The 24,468-nt window shown below is 35.0% G+C and overlaps 1 protein-coding gene across 1 annotated transcript in view; it reads left to right on the forward strand.

Moving 5' to 3' along the window:
- Nucleotides 1-22,723, forward strand: part of LOC129243433 (putative lysozyme-like protein) — a 104,948-nt gene extending 82,225 nt beyond the window's left edge. Inside the window, exons 2-4 of the mRNA XM_054880435.1 lie at nt 1,585-1,878; nt 1,984-2,490; nt 22,436-22,723. Coding sequence (XP_054736410.1) covers nt 1,585-1,878; nt 1,984-2,490; nt 22,436-22,723 — 1,089 coding nt within the window. The remainder of the gene's footprint in view (nt 1-1,584; nt 1,879-1,983; nt 2,491-22,435) is intronic.
- The last annotated feature ends 1,745 nt before the right edge of the window (nt 22,724-24,468 follow it).

Raw genomic sequence — 24,468 nt, forward strand, 5'->3', positions numbered from 1 at the left:
TTAACAAAACGATCAGAAAATTGAGTGCGTGCTTTTGCGCTTTTTTTCACTCCTTTCGGGAGCATCGACAAGAGACTCTTCTTCCATCGTACACGGCTCTGTGCTGTTGTTTATGCGCCGTTCCATATGAGGTCGGCATCTGCCAGTTCGCGCAGCATCAACCTTCTCCAAGTGTGGTTTGGTCGACCGCGACCTCTACTCTCTTACGGGTTCCAGTCCAGTGCCATTCTCGTGATGGCTTTTGCGCGTATAACAATCAAAAAGTGGGCTATGAGTTGGCTAAACCTGCTCTTCCAATTTTCACCGACTCGTTGGCCCACCCTCGTAGATAAGTTTATATTGTTTGCAATTCATAGCAAACTTAACTACAAACTTTTTCAAAAATTTTTTTTTTTAATTTGCTAATAAAATCATTTATGGAATTTCGTTGATTTCATTGAATGCGAATCTGACAAAAAACGTTGTCCATTAAGTGCAAACCCATCCATTCATACATACAGACTTAGTAGCTCCGCATGCCACCAAAGCAAAGTGTAAAAAGCACAAAGATGATAGCATCCAAAGGCGCATAAAGAACTTTAAAGAGCAGTGCGAGAAAACAAATATTAAGAATAATGAATGGTGAACATAAAGAGGGAAATAAAAGCGAACTTTAAGTGATCACGCTGATCGTACGATTGAGACATGTGAGGCGTTCAATTGTAGAGCGATGATTTCTAGTTAGATTTCCAAGACCTAAATTAAATATGTTCAAGTAAAAGTATCTATTTAAGTATTTATTTATTTTAATAAAGAAACAACGAACAAAGAAAGCGAGTAGGTAGGTAGGTACGGAGTAGGAAAATGTCGCGCCAATCAAGTGCGAGCTGGTGTATCGATCGTTAGAAGCCATTGCTTATGGACAAAAACAAATCAAGTATCAGCAAGTAAGTAAATCAATCCAATCACAGCGACAATCAGCGTAGTTGCACACACATACATGAGTATCATGCACGCGCGCAGAATAGCTCTTCAATGGTGATCATGAAATTAATTGTGACGGTCAATGCGATCTTTGCTTTTTTCACAAATACAAAGCGAGCGCAAACAACCCAGGCGCAGGCCCAGCACTGCAGCTACTCGTAGAATAGTCGAAATTGGGTTGTTTGCTGCTCTGACAATGACTGCTGTCAAGAGATTTCGGCTGAACTAACAATGATCGAGAGTTTTAACAATTAGCAGCAAATTTCCAAAGCTAACATTGAAGCGCGTAAGTGTGCGTAATGCAGGCCAAGTGAAATTTGCTGCTTAGTGGCAAAAAATAGAGTAGACAATAGAAACCGAGATAAATTGACAAAACTAGACGCAAAATGAAAATACAGATTTTTGCTTTTTTTCCAAAAACTTGCACTTAGTTGTGCAAATAAGGTAATTAATGGCGAAAAATGTTTATGGAAAAAAATTATAGTTATTGGGAGCAAATCGCTTGAGATTTTCACAGCAAACAAAAAGTATGAAAACAATCCATAAAAATATATATTTTATAAGCCACGCATACAAATACACAATTAGTGAATCAAATTTTTTCTCATCTCTGCATTACAGAGCCAAGCTTTGGCATTAACACGTGCCGCCAATGCCGCCGCAGCCGCGGCAGCTGCCTCAGCGAATGCGGCAGCACAAGGCATCAAACCCAGCAGCGCGGCAAGTCTAGCTGAATTAGCGCTGAAGAAGGAGCATTCTTTGTCGCCACCACAAAGCGTCGGCAGCAGTTGTGGTGCAACAGGTGGTGGTGGTGGTGGTGGTGGTACGTTAGCCGGCAATGTGGATGAGGGCGGTGGCGGCATTGCTGGTGGTGGTGGCGCTGCCAATTATCGACGACGCCCCTCACTGCAAGGAGTACAAGACAAATTGGCACAATTGCAAATGCAACACCAACAGCATCAGCAACAGCAGCAGCAGCACCACCATCATCAACAACAACAGCAACACTTGCACGAACAGCATCAACAGCAGCTGCGTGAACAGCTTGCCGCTCACGATGAGGCACGCAGTCCGCGCTTCGGCGTTATGCCAGTTGGACTGGGCGCTATCAGTGGCGCCAGCGGCATTGGCATTGGTCGGTCACGCTCCACAGATGCCACTTCATCACCCAATGCCACATCACATCTCAGCACAGACAACGAACGTCATATTTCCTCAACGCCTTCTAGTCAAAATGTTTCCTTGGCTGCCACACCGAAATTGTTGGAGCGCGATGAACGCGGCGCCGCCGGCAGTGGTGGTAGTGGTGGTGTGGGTCTTAGTGGTAGTGGTGCGGTCCCGGCGCTTGTAGGTAGCATTAGCTGCTTGCCACCGGCGGCTTTGAATGCAGTTGCTAGCAGCATGGCGAGCGGTGTGCCAATGCATTCCGGTGTCGGTGTTGGTGGTGTGACTACGCAGGCGGAACAGCTGTTGGCGGCGCCGTCGGCGATAGAAAGCCGTGCACGTGAATTCGATTCGGCGGCGAAAGTGAATTGTGAGTATACAAGATTTGTTTTTATTATTCTTATTCTATTTGCTATGAATTAGGACGTTAAAAAATAGTAAACATAAAAAAGTTAATTTCCAAAAAATACTATTTCAAATTAAATATGTAAGTACGTAAATATATGAAACGTGATCCCGGAGCTCGCGTTCGAACCAAGGCGAATCTATTAACGGTGGTGTTGGTAAATCAGCTGAGCTTTGATTTTTCTTTCGCCGTGTCCACGTGGCTGTCAGCTCAGAATGAAACAAGGCGAATTCATTCATTTTCTAGTTTCTCAATACTCTGCCTTGACAATCAAACGTACATAATATTGTTTGTCTAGTGCCACAACCTTTAATGAATGCGCCTTGGTTCGAACTACTCAAACAATCAAACGTACATAATATTGTTTGTCTAGTGCCACAACCTTTAATGAATGCGCCTTGGTTCGAACTACTCATTTTTTCTGATAATAAAAAAAAAAAAGAAATCAAAATATCCCTACGTATGATTGAAAAAGTGTGAGTATTTATGAATGTACAACAAACACTGCACTAAAAATCTACAGCACACGAACTTATTGACAAGCTTTGACAATTTATGAGTTTTTTATTTATTTTTATTAATTTTTTTTGTGTAAATGATGTTCATTTTCATTGCAAAAATCACATGAATTCAAGTTTCAAACTTTTTATAAAAATATATAATTGGCGCTTACACCTTCTTTGGGTATTTGGCCGAGCTTCTCCCCCTATTTTTGGCATGCATCTTGATGAAGAGCCCTACAGTTTCAAACCGACTAAGAACGCCAGAGGGACCTACATTTTTAAGCCGACTCCGAACGGCAGATAGTTTTTTATGAGGATGGGTGACCTCTATTAGAAAAAAACTTGCTCTAGGAATTGAAGAGCTTAACACAAGTTTCAGGAGCTATAGAATACCACTCTCTCTTAATCCTTTCCCAAATTGCATGCTTGCTTCACGCTCTATATCCCCATATCCTTTTTTTAGTATTCCCCACAGATATTCTATAGGGCTTTAAGGTCTGGTGCCCACTGCAAAACCATTCACTTATACCTTAACAACCACTGACGCATTTTTGGGGCCATTATCGTGCATCAACTCTCCCTTTATAAGCATCTCCTTCTCCTAGGAAATGGTAGCGTGGCTGTATAAAGCATTTATGTAGTCCGTGGCGCACCGAAGTTCGTACACCGAATGCAGAAAAACAACCCGATAACATTACTGGTCGACCACCATGTTTGTCTGTTGTTATTTTGGTGAATTTGAGAACGCACGCTGGGTGTTTTAGGCATCGTACTTCACATTTTCCAATTGACCATTTTCTTCACTACATCAATTTTTTCGTCGGTTCTTGAAATACTCGGGCGTCCGGCACGCTTTTCTTCGTTCACATCTTCTCGGCCTTCTGAGAACAATTGGACCACCGATAAACGCTGCTTTAGTCCAAAGTAGCGTAGCTTCTCCGTATGACACAGTCAACATTCGGAATGCATTCGCGGACTTAATTTCGTTTTTCGCACAAAATTTGATACAGGTTCTTTGAACCATCTTCTTGAATAGGTAAAAATCGAAGACGAGCCGAAATATGTGCAAGCAAAGCAGCTGTCAACAATTAAATGAACATTCAAAATGGCCGAACTCGTCGGCATGAGTGAGAGACATGAGTACCAACATATCGCCACAAAAAAATCGAAATTCGAATGCACGTAACCTGCGAAAATTCAAAATTCGCGATACTTTTTGAACACACCTCGTATAATTGACGCTTACACCCGTTTTGGGTGTTTAGCCGAGCTCCTCCTTCTATTGTGGTGTGCATCTTGATGGAGGGCCCCACAGTTTCAAGCCGACTCAGAACGCCAGCTGTTTTTAATACGAAGATTTTTCATGACAGAAATACACTCGAAGGTTTTGCATTGCCTGCCGAGGGACCTACATTTTTAAGCCGACTCCGAATGGCAGATGGTCTTTTATGAGGACGGGCAACCTCTATTAGAAAAAATGTTTTCTATCATTTGATATTTCATGCACGGAGATCGTACTTACGCACTTCCGAATGGTAGTCACGCATCAACCCTTTCAGCTACCCATTCAAACTTTGTGTAAATTAAAAAAAAATACAAATCTTCTTTCAAATTTCAAATTTCAAACTTTTAATGGGAATAACCGGTTATTGAACTGAAATAATTTTAAATGTTTATTTATTATCATTTTTTAAGCGCTTTTTTAAATATTTTCCTTTTCCAATTAACCCGAATTAGGTTATCACAGTTTTTCAAAAAAGTTTACTGTTTTGACACTTTCCCCTCATTTCTCACACGCAACTCTCTGAAAAAGATTGTGTGGGAGTAATTTTTTCAAATTTTCATTTAATTCTCACCAGTCTTGTTGTTGTTCTTTCATACTTACACACTGCCTATGCTGAATAAGAACTAACACACTCGACATTATGCTTACTCTGAAGCTTATGCTCTCTCATACTCAATCTAAAACACATACTGCCTCACAACTCATCCGCTGCAGTTATTCCCCTCATTCAGTCACTATCTATCTTTCTCTCTGTAATCTACCAGCTGATCCCAACTATAGCTCAATAGCTCCATAAATCTTATTCATTCTGCAATTTGAAAAAAAAACCTTTAAAATGACTTGCTTGAAATCCATTCTGTGGCAATCGTATCTTCCTAGACACTCCCCAGGCAACAACATATGTATGTACGTGTGCATGTATACAGAACACATATAAATTGAAGCATTAAGCCCAACCGGATTTCCTCTTATTTCTTATCCACATATTTACACATGCAAACAGGCCTACATACATACATACATACACTTATCCCTCATTATAATGATATTGTATGGGTATGTAAATACTCGTATATTTGTGTGTATGTAGTTATATTTCTGCAGGTTTGCTTGTTTGTATACTCAACTTTATAAAATGTATAATCCCTTTTTGTTGGCTATACGCTTTTACGCTTTGCCAATTTCTCTGCCTTGCATAAGTGCAATTTTGCTAACCCTATTATTATTTATTTCCTAATGCCTTCGATGCCAGTTCAAGGATTTCTTGTTCGTTGCTTCCCCCTTTGCCCCCCTCTTTACCTCTTTACGTAGCACATCATTAAAATAACAACAATCTACACTCGTTTCATCAAATCACAAACGGGTTAGAAGTGATTAGTAGTCTGGGCATAGGCAAAGGGGAAGGGCGAGGAAATGGCGAGTGTGAGTAAAGTATGGTTTCTGGAAACGGTATTTCCTTTGTGCCTGGGTAAACCGGTGCTATTGCTACTTGGAGGCGAATAATACGCAAATCCCTTAATCCTATGCAATGAGACTTTATCAAAAGTGCCATGCAAAGTAAATATGAATGCGCACAAATAAGTGTACATAAATTAATATATACATATGTTTGTATATATTTTATATGTATGCATTTAACTATAATTAAGTGTTGGATAAAATTGATACTTAAAGTGGTGAGTTACTCGATTCTGAAAGGAATTTGCAGCACCCGATTCCTAAAAGTATTTACTGTATACTGAATTCTGAACCTACCCAACCTGCTGAATTCTCAATTGTACACAGCGCAGAAACATTACTTGATATTCTACGTAATTACTCAGTATAGATTCAGAGTACTCAGCATCAAATTCAGCATAAATACTTATACTCCAAAGATATCCGCAGTGTGTGAGTACTAAAATAAAGTGATATGATCATATTTACTCTAATACTTGCCCTATTTTGAAGTCACTAACTTCTATGATGGAAGGAATAATGAGATGGCGCCTACCGTGGTACCGTTACTTTATTCTAAGCGAATTGAGAGTGACGTCGTATTAGCACCAGTATGGCCAGATTACCGTTTTCGTAACTTGATTTAGCCGTTTTTTTTGTTATTTTGTCTCGGAGTCTTAGTTCTTTGTTCATGACATTTTTCTAGCCTGTTCTAATTAAAATGTAATGTTTGTAACTTTGCACAATATAAATTTTTTAAAAATTAGTTCAATGATTAACTCAGATTTATTTAGCTTTACTTTTTTTAACATCTGGTCGCATTGCCCGCGATTGCAATTGTTGTTGGTGTTCTTCTCCTTCCAGCAGTCAAATCTCTCTCTCGCTTCTGAAGTGCTGCCTAGCTTTGGTTATAAAAACGCACTAAAATGCCCATTTAATATAAAAAAAATAAAATACCAAATTTTTATTGAATTACTTAAAGAACTTTGTATGTGTGACAAATTGTTTTTAAAACGTGCGGTTTTTTAAATAAATGTGTTATGGTTATGTATAATTTAATTTATGAGTGTTTTTGTTAAGAGACACTCTTTTGTCAGATTATGTAACAAGATAAGGTACTCTTTCTGTAAAAATGTCGTTATAGTTTCTTCAGTATTTTCTGGTATTTTGTTGCTTATTCTTACTATGAATACACCTCTTGATGCCCTATGTGGCACTTAGGATTGAGGACCGGAAGAAACGATTACACTTCTATGGTTTTAATTCGCATTCCGTAAATTCCAATGCTTTTTAAAATGTATGAAAAGATTTTCAATCTTAAGAAGTGTTGAAAGAAGAAGGTTTAATATTCTAGCAAAACCATAAAAGGAGCAAAAAATTAAAATTTCACTTTCAAAACGTCAAATTTTATAAGAACCAAAAAAGGTTCATTAACACTAAAATTTTCACAGAGTGACCTTCTTTAACAATCTTTTCTTGGATAATACATTTTTTTTTAACTAAAAATCTTCGCATTTTGGGTATAAAAAAGCACTAAATTTATTGCGAAGAGCAAATGGTTGGCAACACTGCACAACTCAGCTAATGCAATGTCACGCACTCTCTGATGGGCGCAATCTTGTTCCTATCATTCTTGAGTAACTCCGAGTTGATTAACATTTCGAGTTGATTTCTAATTTCTCTCTTAAAGATTATTTATGTTTATACAGACAATTTAGGGTTCTGGAGTAATTTAATATCAGCTGCTCGTAAAATTAAAGTAATGTTGGCATGAAAGCATAGTAAAATGCTGCTGAAATTGAAATTTGGAAGAGGCGAACCAAGAGGCAGCGAATGTTGGGTAACTACTAAAACACTCTGGCTAAAAAGTCCATTGTATTCGAAGCTCTGCAAGGTAAAAAGATTATCTATCCTCAAGGAGCAAAGGAGAGAAGTAACAAAGAGAAAGAGATAGGATAGATAAAGGACAAAGACTCTCTTTCAATTTTTCTACTCAAAAATTATTTTCATAGTTTTTAGTTGATGGTCTTCTTTTTGCGCAACTTTTTTTTTTTAATTGCAAATTTCATTTTGGCTTTCTTCCATCGAATTCATTATGTGCGCAACTAAGTTCTCGCTGTTTTTTTTACGAAAATACATTTTTATTCTGAAAAAATGGTTACAAGTGAATCATTGAAAGTATTGCCTATCGCTGGCTACTACTTTTTTCCATCTTTCTGGTAGATCTGGTACACCGTCGCGGTAAAACTGTTCATCTTTTGAGGCTATCCACGGCTCAAACCGTTTTTTGATGTCTTCATATGAATGGAACTGCTAGTCAGGTGATAATCGGACGGCGCAATACCTGGAGAATATGGCGGGTGGGGTAGGTTCTCCCATTTCAATGTTTCCAGGTAGGTTTTAACGGGTTTTGCTACGTGAGGCTGAGCGTTGTCATGCTGTAGAATCACTTTTTCTTGCCTTTTCGCATCAATTGAAGTCGATACCGAACCCCAGTGAAAGTTTCGCTTGGTTTTAACAGTTCATAATAAATAACACCAACTTGGTCCCACCAAATACATAGTATAATCTTCGCAGCGTGAATATTCGGCCCAGGCGACGACGTAGAAACATGCCCGGTCCCCATGACTTTCTTTTCTTTAGATTGCTTTAATGAAGAAAACTCTTCCTTTTTTGCCGCCAGAGCAGTTGTTCACAGGCGAAACGTCGAAAACACGACGTTCAACATCCCTTGGTTTTAACTCATAAGGAACCCAAGTCTTCTCTTTCTGAATCATTCCCAAAGCATGCAATCGCTTGGAAATGGATTGGCGGGTAACTCCTAATACTGAAGCAAGCTCTTCTTGTGTTTGACACTGATCCCCATTGAGCAATGCCTCCAATTCATCGTCTTCGAAGGTCTTTGGCCTTCCTTCACGCGGACGGTCAACATTAAAATCACCGTCTCTGAAGCGACGGAACCAATCTCGGCACGTTGTTTCACTTAAAGCAGCAGCTCCATAAACTTTTTGTAGCTCTCGATGCGCTTCAACCGCCGTCTTTTTTCGAATGAAAGAGGAAAATCAACACTTCCCGCAAATGACGATTATTCGGCACAAAATCCGAGATTTTCAAAAAACCAAAAGTAGATGATACCAAAACAAAATCACTAATGTGTCGAAGCTGTTGGTTTACCATATGTCTAAGCTTGGTTTGAGACGTTTAGGTTAGGTTAGAATCGACTAGCACACACTGCTGGCGACATCTATTGACAAACAGCGGGAACTTAGTTGCGCACCTAATACAAAAATATTTTTTTTTGCATTTTCAATTGCAAATCCGAATTTGTTGATCTCGAAACCTGCAACTCTCATCCGATTTTTTCTATTTTCCGTTGATTTTTTTTTCTATATTTTTTCTATGGTTCTTAGTTGAAGGACTCCTTTTTCCGGTTAATTTTTGACTTCAATTGCAAATTTCATTTTCGCCCTCTTAAACTTGAATTTACAAAAAAATTTTTTTTTGCAAATTTCATTTCGTTTTTTTAAACCCGAATTTACAAAATAATTTTTTTTTTTTTGCATTTTCAATTGCAAAGTCAAATTTTGTGATCTCGAAACCGGCAACTCTCATCTTTTTTTATTTTCCGTTCATTTTTTTCTATATTTTTTCTATGGTTTTTAGTTAAAGGATTCTATTTTGCGGCTAATTTTTGGTTTTAAGTGCAAGCCTTTTTTCAGTTTTTCGAATTCAATTTTACAAAATATAAAATTTTTTGCAATTTCAGTTGTAAAATCGTAATTTATTAATATTTTATTTATTTTTAACACTAATTTATTAAATATTAATTTATTATTATTTTATTTATTTTTTAACTGCAAAAATCGAACGAAAATCAATGAAATTGATTTGCTTGATTTTTCAAAACTCATAAAAGCGTCTATTAGTATTTATTTTATGTAAAAAAATTTCGGAAGGGATTCCATGCTCATGTCAACGAAATATCGGCATTAATATTTGTGTATTAGAGATGGAAGTTAGTCTCAAATCGGTATAAATGAAATTGAATAACCGCAGCCCACTAAAATGAGGTACTCAATTTCTGACTGTGGCATATTTATATAGATGTATACTCGTATCCAGGTCTTAATCCGCTCACGGGTTGCGATCCTTGATCAGGCCATATAAGTAAATTAGGAAGTCTACATACATACATATGTAGATGACTCTAATGTGGGCTTAATTTTCCCCTTCATCTCCCATAATAATCCATAACATCATTCCACATTTCCATTTTTGATTTAAATTTACTTTAATCTATTAAAAATTTAAAAGGCGGCTTAAAATAATTTGCCTCAAACCATTGTTTAAATTTAGCTTATGGCATTCCCCACTCGTACTCGTACTCGCACTCGCACTCGCACTCTTACATCTACGCACACATCCGGCTTTACTCAGCCCGATCAAAATTGCACAGTACAACCCCTTTTATTCGCTGTTAACAACAAACACCCAACATACCCACGTGCTGTTAAACTCACTCAGCCTTCAATACAGCAATGCGTACAGTGCAGGCATAGCTGGCGTGTATGAATGTATGCATGTCGGCCTATGTAGTATGTGAGTGTGTTCCTGCGCTTGAAGCTACAAAGCGATGGTATGTATTAAAATAATTCAAAAGCGGCTAAGGGATTAAAGAGATTAATCGACTACGCTAATGAAAATTGTAACATTGCGGTTTCTAAACAAACACACCAACATACACACACACACACACATATGGGCAATGTTAGCTTATATGTTTGTAAACAAATCGTTAAAACATACAGACAGTAAATGATAAAGCGAAAGAAAAAAAAGAAAAAAATAAAAATTTAACGATTTGTATTTAAAGGATTTGCCGGAATTCGATTCGACCGTCGTTGTTGTTATTATTAAATCTGTATTCAAATACATAGAACTGTTAAAGGATTTCAAGGATTTGCCTAAAAATTACCATTTAAAGGAAAATATTGATTTTGGGCGCTTACAAATTAATTGTTATATGGCTGTATAGAAAGTACAAACAAGCAAACATGTGCGCCTACATACATATGTATATTTACGTGCAGGATATCGTTAAAATGTAGGTACGTAGGCACATACAAACACAGCGCTAGCTACATACATCTGAACGCTACTGTGCAGGATTAACGCGAAAACCAAACCGCTGTCTAAGGCCCATAATGCTACCACCAGCTCCCCGCAGTAACTGTATAGGCTAGCAGATGTGCACAAAAGCGTGGAGCAGCAAGTGAAAACGTCGTTATCTGGCATATTTTGAAGTAGAAAAAAAGTATGCTGAGATTTACGAATTTTCCAATTAGTTTGCGGAGTGCGATGAAATTTAGAAATTTTCTATTTGACTGCTGTGTTTAGCTTTTGAAAGGCTTTAAATTTCAAATAAACATTTTAATGCTGAACTCATCATACAAAACAAAAAAAAAATGGTGTTTACTAACTTTCTTCCGCAACAAATACTTTGTAAAAATACATATTATATTTAAAATTAAAAGTTTTTAAAAGTATTTTTTCCAAAGCATAAATAACCTCAGGTAGTAGAAGAAGTGGGCATACAAAATTTTAAAAATTTTAGTTTTTTGAAGCAAATTCTGATTGTTTTTTTTTTTGGAAAATTTTTAAGGCAAACTTGAAGCAATCAGCGAAATTTTGACGGATTTAGACATTTCACTTTGAAAAATTAAGGGCAGTCAGAAGCACGAAAAAATGATGATTTTCAATAATTTTTGAAGTGAAACTTCTTAGACTTCGATGGACGAGCGTGAATGGAGAGTAAAATTTCAAGGCCATGCAACGGTTTGGGCATTTTCGTTCCGCGAGAGAGAAAAAAGATATAACGTAGAGGAAAAGGAGAGAGGGAGCTATACCTTATATATTTTATAGTAATTCACCATCATAAATCTCACCATTTTCTGTTGATTATTTGCTGTTAACCGTCTGATATTTGACAGTTTATATTTTGTATTATTTTATTACGGGCATCAGTCAAAACGCACTATTTAAATATCGGCTTCATTAAGGTTTTTCGCAATGTTAATCCTTTAAGTGGGTTTTCCGAATTGTTGCTGCAATGAATGAAAAGCGTTAACCAAAAGATTTCAGATTGCTCAGACTTGAACGCAGGGAAATATATTTCGATATACTTACAATTTCTTAACTGCTGATGGTCGAGCAATCTTTTTGGTTTTAAATATTTCGACCAAGCTCAGATCCATAGTCGTTGCGTACCGTATTTCTTTTTTTCCTCGATAATTGGTAAATTAAGAATTTTTTAACTAATTTACCTTCAAATATTACGAAAAAGAAACAAATTTGTCCCCGTGTACGTCTGTAACAAAAAGTCGGTTGACGTTTAGTGCAAAGTTGGATGCGGTTGCTCTATTGTGAATAGTATGTAAGCAGTGCTACGAGGGGTGCCTTTTATATTTCGGGATTTGGCAATCCTGGTGTTGCAATCTGGCAACTGACAGCTGTATCGCAAAGTTTGACATTTTTTGGCTTTTACGTACTCAGAACGTTTTGAAATACCAGCGCTATTTGTGTTGTTTACAGTAACTTAAAAGATTCATCTCGGTCCAAAAATGGAATTAAATCGTGAACATTTTCGTGCGATTATTTTTTACAACTTTCGACGTGGATTAACTCAGCAACATTGCATGGATGAACTTAATTCATTTTTGGCGATGAAGCTCCATCAAGGACCAGTGTTTATCGATGGTATGGTGAATTCAATCGTGGTCGTAGTTCACTCAAAGACGAATTTCGTGAAGGTCGTCCAAAATCAGTTGTTGTTCTGAAAACCATTGATGCTGTGCGCGAACTGATATTGCAAGATCGTCATGTGACCTATCGTGAGATTGAGACAATCTTAGGCATTAGTGGGGCCAGCATACATTCAATATTGCATAAACATTTGACTGTCAAAAAAATTTGTTCGAGTTGGATCCCACACAATTTGTCAATCTCTCAAAAAAAGGCTCGTGTCGATTGGTCGAAGGAAATGCTCCAAAAATACGATCGCGGGGCTTCGAAACACGTCTATGACTGAGAGGTCAACGTTTTTCGAAACCTGAAGAAGCGGTTGCGGCATTCAGAATGCATGTTTTGGAGGTACCTCATTCAGAGTAGCAAAAGTGCTTGGACAATTGGTTCAAGCGCATGCAAAAGTGTATAGATCTTCATGGAGAATATTTTGAAAAACAATAAAGTGATTTTCGATGATTAAAATTTATTTTTGTTCTCTAATCCCGACATATAAAAGGCACCCCTCGTATTCCCGTAACTTTTCTATCCAGATGGGTCATATGTCCTAGATCAAGTCGAACTTAAGCAATCTGTTATTAAAGCCTTTTGTCACTAAACTTTCTGACAACTACCGAAACTCAAGTCTAGTACAATACAACAACAAATTCTCTAACTATTTATATAGTATGTACATGTACAATTATAGAACGTAATTTAAATCAATTATGTTGTAGTATAAAATCTAAAAAAGAAGGATAAACCATCAAAATCTTTTAGTTTATGCAATTTGACAAATCACCACAACTGATTAGGCAGCAGCAGCAAAGATATCGTCACCAATTGCAACTTATTTCATATTTATAAAGGCCCACACGCCCACACTCACACCATAGGTACTTGCACATATACATACATGCATACCCATACACAGCGTGAGGTGAGAAAGTAAATGTAGTAGACCTCAAGCAGTAACCCCAACGGTTGTTACCAGCTGTGCTGGGGAGCTAAAGTCAGAGTTATCCCAGTCATTTCGCATATTGCCACGAATTGTTGGGCTCCCTTAATCTGCAGCCAAACAAATTCAGCAAAAATGCCGAAACCAAAATCACACACTATGCTGCCAAACACACACACACACACATATGTATATATGTACACGCATAAGAGTAGGCTGTTGCCTTTGTCGGTCTGGTCTGCTGCTGGAAGTGTGACACTACTTTTGCTGGTCTGGTAGAATAAATGTACACCAGTGCTCACAATAATAGCAGAGAAACATATTGCAAAATTTAAACTATTTTTTATTATATTTATTTTTTATTTTATTTATTTTTTATTGTTTATTTTTTTATATTTTATTATTATATTTCATAATTAATTTCGTATACATTTTTTGTAAAAATATGATTTATATTATAATAAAAATCATCTAACCTAAAACTGCAAACTTTTTGTTTTAAAACTTTAAAAAAATTCAAGAAATTAACATCAAAATTTCCAACTTTTATACTACAATTCTCATAAAAATTAACAATTTACAATATTTATTTTATGTACGATTTTTTTAATTTTTTATGCATATATGAAATTTCAAATTTTTTTTTCGAGTTTTTAGGAAAATTATTTTATTTCCTATACAAATTTTTTCATTTGTTCATAAAAATATGATTTATATTACAACAAAAACCATGTAACTTCAATTTTTAAACTTCTATAAAACTCTAAATTCAACAAAATCTCAAATTTTATTTATCAAAATTTTTAGAAAAACTACTTTATTTGCAACAAAATTAAAAAAAAGTAACAAAACTTCAAAAAATTTTCATCAAAATCTCAAACTTTTTTTATCAGAGTTTTAAGAAAGATTATTTTATTTGCTATAAAATTTTTAAAAAAGTTTTATAAAAAATTATTTATATTAAAACAAGAACCATGTAACTTAAAGTTTTAAACTTTTTACAAAACTTAAAAAAATTCAAGAATTCATTAAATTTTTAATTTTTTTCCAGAAAGTTTTGAAAAATTATAAAAAATATTTCTTTTTTTACAACAAGACAAAGTTTTCATCAACATTGCAAACTTTTTCTCAAAATGTTCAGGCAAACTAACTTTTTATTTATTTCCTATAAAATTTTTTACTTCCTATAAACTTAAAAAATTGTTGTTTTTATAAAAATATGATTTATATTGCAACAAAAACCATGTATTACAATCAGAAGAAATTTTCATCAAAATTGCAAACTTTTTTTCAGAATTTTCAGGAAAACGAACTAATTTATTTCCTGTACAATTTTTTACTTCCTATAAAGTTAAATGTTTTTTTATAAAAATATGATTTATATTACAACAAAAACCATGTAACTTGAAGTGCTACAAAATTTCCAAAAATGCTCATCAAAATCTCAACCTTTTTTTTATCAGAATTTTTAGAAAAATTATTTTATTTTCTATAAAATTTTTAAAATTTTTTTTTATAAAAAAATTTTTCCCCTTACAAAAACCATGTAACTTAAAGTTTCAAACTTTCTACCAAACTTAAAGTTCAACAAATTTTCATCAAAATCTCAAACTTTTTTACCTGAATTTTTAGAAAAATTTTTTTTATTTGCTATAAAATTTTTTAAATTTTTTTATAAAAATATGATTATATTACAACAAAAGCCAAGTGACTTAAAGTTTCAAACTTGGCACACAACTGCAAATAATTCAAGAACTTTTCATTTCAATTTAAATTATTTTTTTTAGAATTTTTAGGAAAATAATTTTACGTCCTATACATTCTTTTTCCATTTGTTCAAAAAAATATGTTTTATATTACAACAAGAAGAAATTTTCATTACAATTTCAAACTTTTTTTTCTGAATTTTTAGGAAATTTTTTTTTTATTTCTTTATAAAAATATGATTTTTATTAAATAAAAACCAAGTAACTTCTAGTTAGAAACGTTGTACAAAACATAAAAGAAAATTTCATCAAAATTTGAAAAATTTTTTTCATCAAAATTTCAAAATTTTTTTCATCAATATTTAAAAATTTTTTTAATCAAAATTTTAAAAATTTTTTTCAGAATTTTTGGAGAAATTCCAGTACGCAGTTTTATAGTCAATTGAATTTTGGTGCATTAAAATGCAAGTTTAAAGTGGGTAAAAATTCTCGTTAATTTTTGATAATTTTTTTCCCTGTCGGTGTTGCTCATTTTCTTCACAAGAAAAAAAAAAACGATGTCGAGCAGTCGCTATTGGGCTGCTTACCTCTGCAATTACTGTAAAGGATGTAAATATCTACTCGCACAGCCAAGCAGCAATTAGGGCTCATTTGGATCCCCGGTCACAGTGGCATAGCGGGAAACTACTGGGCTGATGAGCTAACCGCGATGAGACCGCAAAATGAGAGGATTGGGGCACACTTGGGAATCTTTGGTCTTCTCCTGGAAAGGTGGGCCTCGCGCCAACTCAATGAGCGCTAGTTTAGTATGCACACGTGCAAAGTCGGGGGAGCCTTCTGGACACGGCTAAATCGGGGGTGCTTGAGGGAACTCCTGAGGCTAACAAAATCGCAGATCTCAAATATGACGGGTGCCCTTACCGGTAATTGTCCGTTAAGTGTATATGCGGTGAGACTTGAACGATTGCTTCAAGTTATTTCTACTGAAGCTGAGTACCTGAAGGATGAGGTGGAATTATCCTCCGCCTGCCCTGCTCTCGTCGGTCTAAGATTCAGATAACTGGGCTCCCACTATTTTGTTGCACTTGCGGATATGGTAGATTTAAATATTACGCACCTGGTGAATTTTATCAGCAGATTGAAGCGGTTAACGTAATTAGTCACTGTTTGGTCTGGTTGATGACCATCTTCCTTCTTTCGTCCTTTCCGTTCTTTTCCTTTCCCCTCTTTTCATTTTTTGTTTTGCTTTTGCCCCTCTGTTTTTCTGCTGCATGTCACCACAATGGACGAATTTGATTTTTTGTCCAAGCGGGCCCTGGTTTGGGCAGCTATTTACCCTAACCGAATCTAAAATGCCTTACACCGTCAACAAAAAAGTTGTGAAAAACGAATGGGATTTTTATGGGACTTTAAGCGGACACCGAAATTGCGGAAACTGAATGGGCTAGAAAATTGAATGCCTAGAATTTTACTAAAAAATCCGACAAAAAAGTTTGAATTTTCCATGAAAATTTGTTGATTTTTTTAAGTTTTGTACAGAGTTTGAAACTTTGAGTTACCTGGTTTTTGTTGTAATATAGTATTATTTTATATAAAAAATTTTTTTTTTTAAATATATAAAAAAAAAATCGCTGAAAGTATGCAACATATCGTGCTGCTATTATTTTGAACACAAGTGTATGCAAGTATGTAATTCAGTAGTTGCTATTTATAGATAGGCAAATAGTAGCAAAGGTTTGTGCGATTACCAACGAATTGCGCTGAGACACGTCCCAATATATGCACGCACAGGTATACACACGCACACACATACATAGATTTATAGGTATGAATGTGAGTATCAACATTTAGCGCGCACTGTTATTACAGCAACGTCTCTACGTATGTATGAATATGTTTTTGTCTGTATGTATGTATGTGACATAATCATATACATGCACGCATACATATTGCACCTTCCTGCTACTGTTTCCCATTAGTCCCCGAATAGTTGCAAGTCCAAATTTTTGTGGACTCTGCTTCGGTCCATCAAATAAAGCCGCACATTTATCATCATCATCAGTTTCGGCAGCGGCAGCGGCAGTGGCAGCATCTCGAATTGTAATGCACACGTAGGCATGAGTGCATGTGTGCAGGTGTCACCACTGTGTGATGTGTGTGTGTGTGTGTAATTCAACGCTGACAACGTCGTCAATAGTGTCATCCATCGATGATGTCGCCGTCGCCAACAACTTTACTTCTCCTCTAACAAGTAGCCACATCTCGTGTCGCCTCTGCCAACCGCACCTACATACATACATTTTATTCACTTTGCTCTATACTTGTCGCTTATTATGAACGCTTTCAATGCCACCTACTCGCATGTGCGCAACATACACAGTTACAACAACGAATGCTGCAAATCCTTAATCCAAAGGATTTCCCAGCGCCACATTCAAATGTGTGCACAGCTCGATAAATCTGAATGGACATAAAGACGGGCAAACAAACATACAAATAAGCATACATATCTACATATCCACATACAGCCATACATACAAAAATACAAATGTGGCAGTGAGTATGAAAGAGACGTTGCTGCTCTGCATTTGTATCCCTTTTGGCAGGTGGGTAGCCTGTATGGGTTTGTGCATATGGTTTATGATGTGACAATGTTTTATGGAAATTTAATTTGAATAACTATTCTATATTCACGAAGTGGGTGTCAAATATTGAGTATCTTGCAGTTCCACTCAAGGCATATTGATTAGGGCAGCTGATCAATCAGAGGCGCAGCTGATTTGATTTTTTCTTTATAAGAAGTTAAGTTTCAAGGGCCGATGTTGATTTTGAATAAAATACAACTCTTTTAAGAAATTAAATATTATAATTTTTCTTTACTCTGATAATACTGGTATGGCGCAATTACGTATGGCCTCGGCGGCACACCTCCATCCGATGGTCCAAATTTTCGATGACGCTGAGGCAGTATTGATAATTGATGATATTTTCCATATATTTCAAATGTCTTTATAATACATTTATTCAGTTTATCATATGTATGTATTGTGGTAAATTTTAATTTCATACATTTAATCGAATATAGTTTCATATAAATTCGATTTGATTTTCTTTCATATTCGCGCAGTATTTTGCAGCTTTCGAGCTTGCGTATTCCAGATGCTTTTTGAAACTGAGTCTTCTGTCGATCATCACCACTAAACATTTTATGGTAGCTGTTGATGTTACATTGTGACCACCAACCTTTATTTCAAGGTTTTCAACTTTTCGTCGAGACCTTATGAGAACCCGTTCGGTCTTAGGGTCTGCTAGTCTTAGCCCAGACGATTGTAACCATTGCTTGATTTTATTTATAGTGTCCTCTACCCTTCGTGAGACCTCTTCTAGTATTTTCCCTACGACTACCACAGCTAGGTCATCCGCATACCCAACAATACTTCCTTGTTCGTGCTGTTCAGCGCGTAGCACTCCATCATACATGATATTCTAACATATTCTGAGCAAATCGACCAATTTTATCAAAATGTAACTTTTTAAGCAAATTAAAAGCAAGGTATTATAGAATAAGAAGAAGTAAGCGCAAGTGTGAATTGGTTCAAAACTATTCCAGATTTTTCATACGTTTTTTTATTCACAGTGCTGCGCATTTTCTGCATATAAAAAAGGTATGCGAAAAAAAGTTTTGCGAAATTTTTTTTTTTAATTTCAAGGTTTTTATTACAATTTAATTTTTTTTTTTTTATATTTAAAAATTAAAAATGTAAATCCTTTTTTTGTACATTTTTTTTTAAATACTCATAAAAATTTCAAACTTAACAAAAAAATTTTACATATGAAAATCTTTTTTTTAATTGTAATTGAAATAAAAAAAATTTAAACATTTTTTTTTAATTGTAATTAAAACATTTTTTTTTAATTGTAATTAAAAGTTTAAAATATTGATTCAAATTGTTCGTATTTTTATAAAAATGTTATACTCTTCTGAAGTCAGTTAGAAACAATTCATTTTGGAAAAAAATAAATTTTTTTTAATTTCCATTTTTGCAAAAAAAACTGTAGCGAAAAAAATTTAAATTTTTTTTTTTAAATGCGATCAAAAGTTTAAAGTATTTTTAATTTCAAACTTTTAATTAGAATTTAAAATTTTTTTTTATATTTAAAAAAATAAAAATTAAAAACCTTTTTTCGTAATTTTTTTTTTGAAATACTCATAAAAATTTCAAACTTAAAAACAAAAAATTATTTAATTTAATAATTTTAATTTATTGTAATAAAATTTTTTTTTTAAGTTTGAAATTTTTATGAGTATTTCAAAAAAAAATTTAATAAAATTTAATAAAATTTAATAAATAAAAATTTTTTTTAATTGTAATTGAAATTAAAAAACAAAAAAAAATTCGCTAAACCTTTTTTCGTTTTTTTTTTTTTTAATTGTAATTAAAAGTTTGAAATATTGATGCAAATTGTTCGTGTTTTTATAAAAATGTTATACCCTTCTGAAGTCAGTTAGAAACAATTCATTTTGGAAAAGAATATATTTTTTTTAAATTTCCATTTTTGCGACAAAAAGTGTAGCGAAAAAAAATTAGAAGTTTTTTTTTCTAAATGCGATCAAAAGTTTAAAATATTGATGAAAAATTTTCGTATTTTTATGAAAATTTTATACCCATCCAAAGTCAGCTATGAAACAATTAATTTTTGAGAAAACATAATTTTTTTAAATTTCCATTTTTACAAAACAAGGTGTAGCGAAAAAAAATTAAAAAAAAAATGTGATTAAAAGTTTCAAATATTGAAAATGTTATATCCACGTAAAGTCAGTTATGAAGCAATTCATGTTTTAAAGAAAAAGATAATTTTTTTTAAATCTCCATTTTTGCGAAAAAAGGTGTAGCGAAAAAAAATTGTTTTTTAAAAATGTGATTAAAAGTTTGATATTTTTATGAGCATTTTTCGTATTTTTATGAAAATTTTATACCCTTCTGAAGTCAGTTATGAAACAATTCACTTTTGAAAAAAGTTTCATTTTTGCGAAAAAAATTTAAAAAAATTAGTTTTTTAAAAAAGTGATTAAAAGTTTGAAATATTGATCAAAATTTTTCGTATTTTTATAAAAATGTTATACCCTTCTAATGTCAGTTATGTAACAATTCACTTTTGAGAAAACATAATTTTTTTAAATTTCCATTTTTGCGAAAAAAGTTGCAAAAAAAAATTTTTTTTAATTGTTTTTTAAAAATGTGATTAAAAGTTTGATATTTTTATGGGCATTTTTCGTATTTTTATAAAAATGTTATACCCTTTTATGTCAGTTAGAAACAATTCATTATGGAAAAAATATAATTTTTTAAAACTTCCACTTTTACAAAAAAAAGTGTAGCGAAAAAAAATTGTTTTTTAAAAATGTGATTAAAAGTTTGATATTTTTATGGGCATTTTTCGTATTTTTATGAAAATGTTATACCCTTCTGAAGTCAGTTATGAAACAATTCATTTAAAAAAAAAGATAATTTTTTTAAATTTCCATTTTTGCGGAAAAAGGTGTAGAGAAAAAAATAAAAAATTTTTTTTTTTTTAATTGTAATTAAAAGTTTGAAATATTCATGAAAATTTTTCGTATTTCCATAAAAATGTTAAACCCTTCTAAAGTCAGTTATGAAACAATTCTTTTTTGAAAGAAGAAAATTTTTTAAATGTTTCTTTTTTGCAAAAAAAGGAGTAGCGAAAAAAAATTAAAAACAAAAAAGTTTTTTAAAAATGTGATTAAAAGTTTAAAATATTGAAAATTTAATATCTAGCTAAAGTCAGTTATGAAACAACTCATGTTTGAAAAAAGAAATTTTTTTAAAAGTTCCATTTTTGCGAAAAAAGTTGCAAAAAAAAAAATTTTTTGTTTTTTAAAAATGTGATTAAAAGTTTGATATTTTTATGAGAATTTTTCGTATTTTTATGAAACTTTTATAACATCTAAGTCTTTTTGAAAAAATAGATAATGTTTTTAAATTTTCATTTTACCGTGCCGTCGTTTTTTTTTTTTTTGTTGTTTTTTTTGGTAGAAATACTGGTACACCCTAATGTACCTGCATAAATGTGTATACCAAACTCTAAAACTGGACTCTAACTCCTTAAATGCACGCCTGCTCGCTATCCAGCTTGTTTTTGTTATTATTTATATGGCGAAGTGATAAGTAACAGTTCGTAAACTTAATCTCAGCTATGCCTAAAAAGTGGCCTACAACAAACATATCGCTCATGTACAAAATAGTTGCAACTAAAACTGAAAAAGAAAACAAAACAAAAATCACTACGAAGCCAGCAATGAGCAGGTATTTCGATTTTTCGAGGTACCCGCATGGAGTTGCAGCAGTCCAACCACCCCCTTAAAAATTGACTACAAACTATACTCTAAATGCAACTTGAATGTGCAAATCCTCAGCAAACTGATATGTTCGGCAGCAAACGAGCGCCACTGCAGACCAGCGCCGATGAGTGCTATCGTAAAAGCTTAGCCTGCATTGGCCGCAATTTTAAGTAACATCAGCCTGCTGCACGCCATCCCCGATCCCCGACAGGGAACGGCACAGGTACAGAAATAGGGTGTTAGCCACACTGCTTTGCATCACATCGCATCGCATCGCATCGACTCTACTGATCCATGCGTATTCAACTAAGTAAGTAAGCACTGAAATAAACTCAAAATGTGCCCAAACAAACTCATGGCCTAATGCTGCTGCTACTGGTGCTTGTTGTTGGTTATTTCTACTGTTGCTTTTATTTTGTATACTCAACATATCCTGCTGAGATGTGCCAAACGTTGATGGAGGGGTTTTTGTGTTAATTTTTGTGAAAATCCTCTATTTGATCTGCATCATCAATAGCCAGCTCGCATATGGCATAGGCGCACTCACACACATGCGAGACACAATATTTTGTTGTATCAGAATGTTTGAGAATTTTATGTGTCACTGTTCGGTTTGTCTGTCTGTTCATGTACCTGTATGTATGCGTGTTTGTGTTGGCACCTTATGTGCATATTTACAGTTGTATAAACTATGCCGGTGTCATAGGTGTACTCACGCACACATACACATGCATGTGGATATAAGCACACGAGCGTGCCTCCATAGTGTAGTGTTGTTGTTTGACAGCTTTTGAATGGGAGGTATTTATACGAAGAGGATTAAGGATTTTCGCAAGAGCTCTTTACATCTAAACATTTATAAATAACAATAGTCACTTGTCGGGTGTGAGCGTGCGGAGGAAGGTGAAGAGGCTTCAACTCCAAACTGGACTACGAAGCAACAGCAGCTCAGCAATCTGACAATCCAACTGTGCGCGCTAGTCAACTCAATGACGAGCCTTATGCAAAGGTATAAACTATCCGGCAGCAGCAGCAGCAGCATCACTACCCAAACACGCACCCGACAACGCCGAGCGCTAACACAAATATATTTCGGTTTGCACATTTGTAGCATAGTTATTGGCGCACACCCACAACGGCTAAATGACACGAGAGCTTAGTTGAATGGGTTAAGCGAGTTGCTGCGAGCACATCACAGCTATTGTTGCATTCTATTGTAGTGTAGTTAGTAACACTTGTTGCATGTTAGTTGTTGTATATGCGGCAGGAGTACAATCGCCTAAAGTTGCATACATGTGTACTGTGATTTATGTGTGTGCGTCCTTGCATATGGCTACATCAACAATAACAGATGACAACTGACAACTGACCTTTCTGTACAAGTGTTTAAGTGCGCATATTTATTTGTCGTACTGTTTCATTTCGTTCAGTTAGCTTTGTATGGGCTGTAGTTTATTCTCATTTCTATTTTTATTTTGCTAGTTTTTTTGGCATCACTTCAGCTGCATAATTTTTCGTTTTTGTGCGTGTGCTTCCGTATGTGTAATTTTTCGTTTATAATTTATGACGTGATTTAGTTTTTGGTAAAATGTTACGAATCAGCTTTGAGTGGCTTAAGGTAATGAAATGTGTTTTCAAAAATTTTGCGTGCGATATCAATGCTTATGTGACTTTTAAGAGGAGTGCTGCATGCTAAATAAAATTACTCTGAATACTGTAGCAATTTTTTTTTATCAGCAAACACTAAAACGAGAAATGGAAAAATAAATAAAAATAAATTGCGAATTACTTTAACTTCTTGGGGTTGTAGACCAAGAATCCTAAGATGGATGTATTTCTTCTTCTTCTTAATTGGCGCGATAACCGATTACGCGATTTTGGCCGAGTTTAACAAAGCGCGCCAGTCGTTTCTTTCTCGGGCTAACCGGCGCCAATTGGACACACCAAGTGAAGCGAAGTCCTTTTCTACTGATCTTTCCAACGCAAAGGAAGCCTTCCTCTTCCTCTACCACCACCAGCTGGTACCGCATCGAATACGTTCAGGGCCGGAGCCTTTGTATGCATTCGGACGACATGACCCAACCAACCTAGCCGCTAGATCTTTATTCGCTGCGCTATGTCTACGTCCTCGTAAAGTTCATAAAGCTCATCGTTCCATCGCCTGCGATATTCGCCGTCGCCAACGTGCAAAGGTCCAAAAATCTTACGCAGAATCTTTCTCTCAAACACTCCAAACGTCGCTTCAACAGATGTTGTCATCGCTGTTCTGGGCTGTTACTTTTGCGCCGTTCCATGTGAGATCGGCATCTGCTAGCTCGCGTAACATGGACCTGCTCTAAGTAATCTTTGGCCGACTGCGACCTCTGCTCCCTTGCCGGTTCAAGTCCAGTGCCATTATTGTAATGCTATTTGGCTTTTTTCCGAGATGACGCCCGTGAAGAGGGAACTCTCATGAGTACTGCTATGCCGGCATAGCAGTATGCACGACTTACAGCCTAACAGCTACATCTACGTAATAAATACCTCTCAACTATCTACCACTCTCCCCCCGGAACTGTCCAAAAAGGAATTACCTCACGGGGCTGGTTAGAGCTTATAGGCTGCTAGTTATTTCATCTAGGAACCTCTGCGCGTCTTAGATCATTGTGAATATATTTTGCATGCGCGCAGATTCGCTTCCAATTATCATTCGATTTTAGCATAAAATCTATAATATTTTCTCCGTTTAATATACCACAAATTTCGGGAGCATAGCGTGAGCATTGAAACAAGACGTGATCAGCCTCTTCTTCCCTATCCGTGCAGATTGGGCAGTTAGGTGAACTATCATGGCCGAATCTATGGAAGTATTTTCGGAACACCCCGTGCACTGAAAGGAATTGGATTAGATGGAAGTTTGTGGGGA

Source organism: Anastrepha obliqua, chromosome 4 (assembly GCF_027943255.1).
Source record: "Anastrepha obliqua isolate idAnaObli1 chromosome 4, idAnaObli1_1.0, whole genome shotgun sequence".
Lineage (NCBI taxonomy): Eukaryota > Metazoa > Arthropoda > Insecta > Diptera > Tephritidae > Anastrepha > Anastrepha obliqua.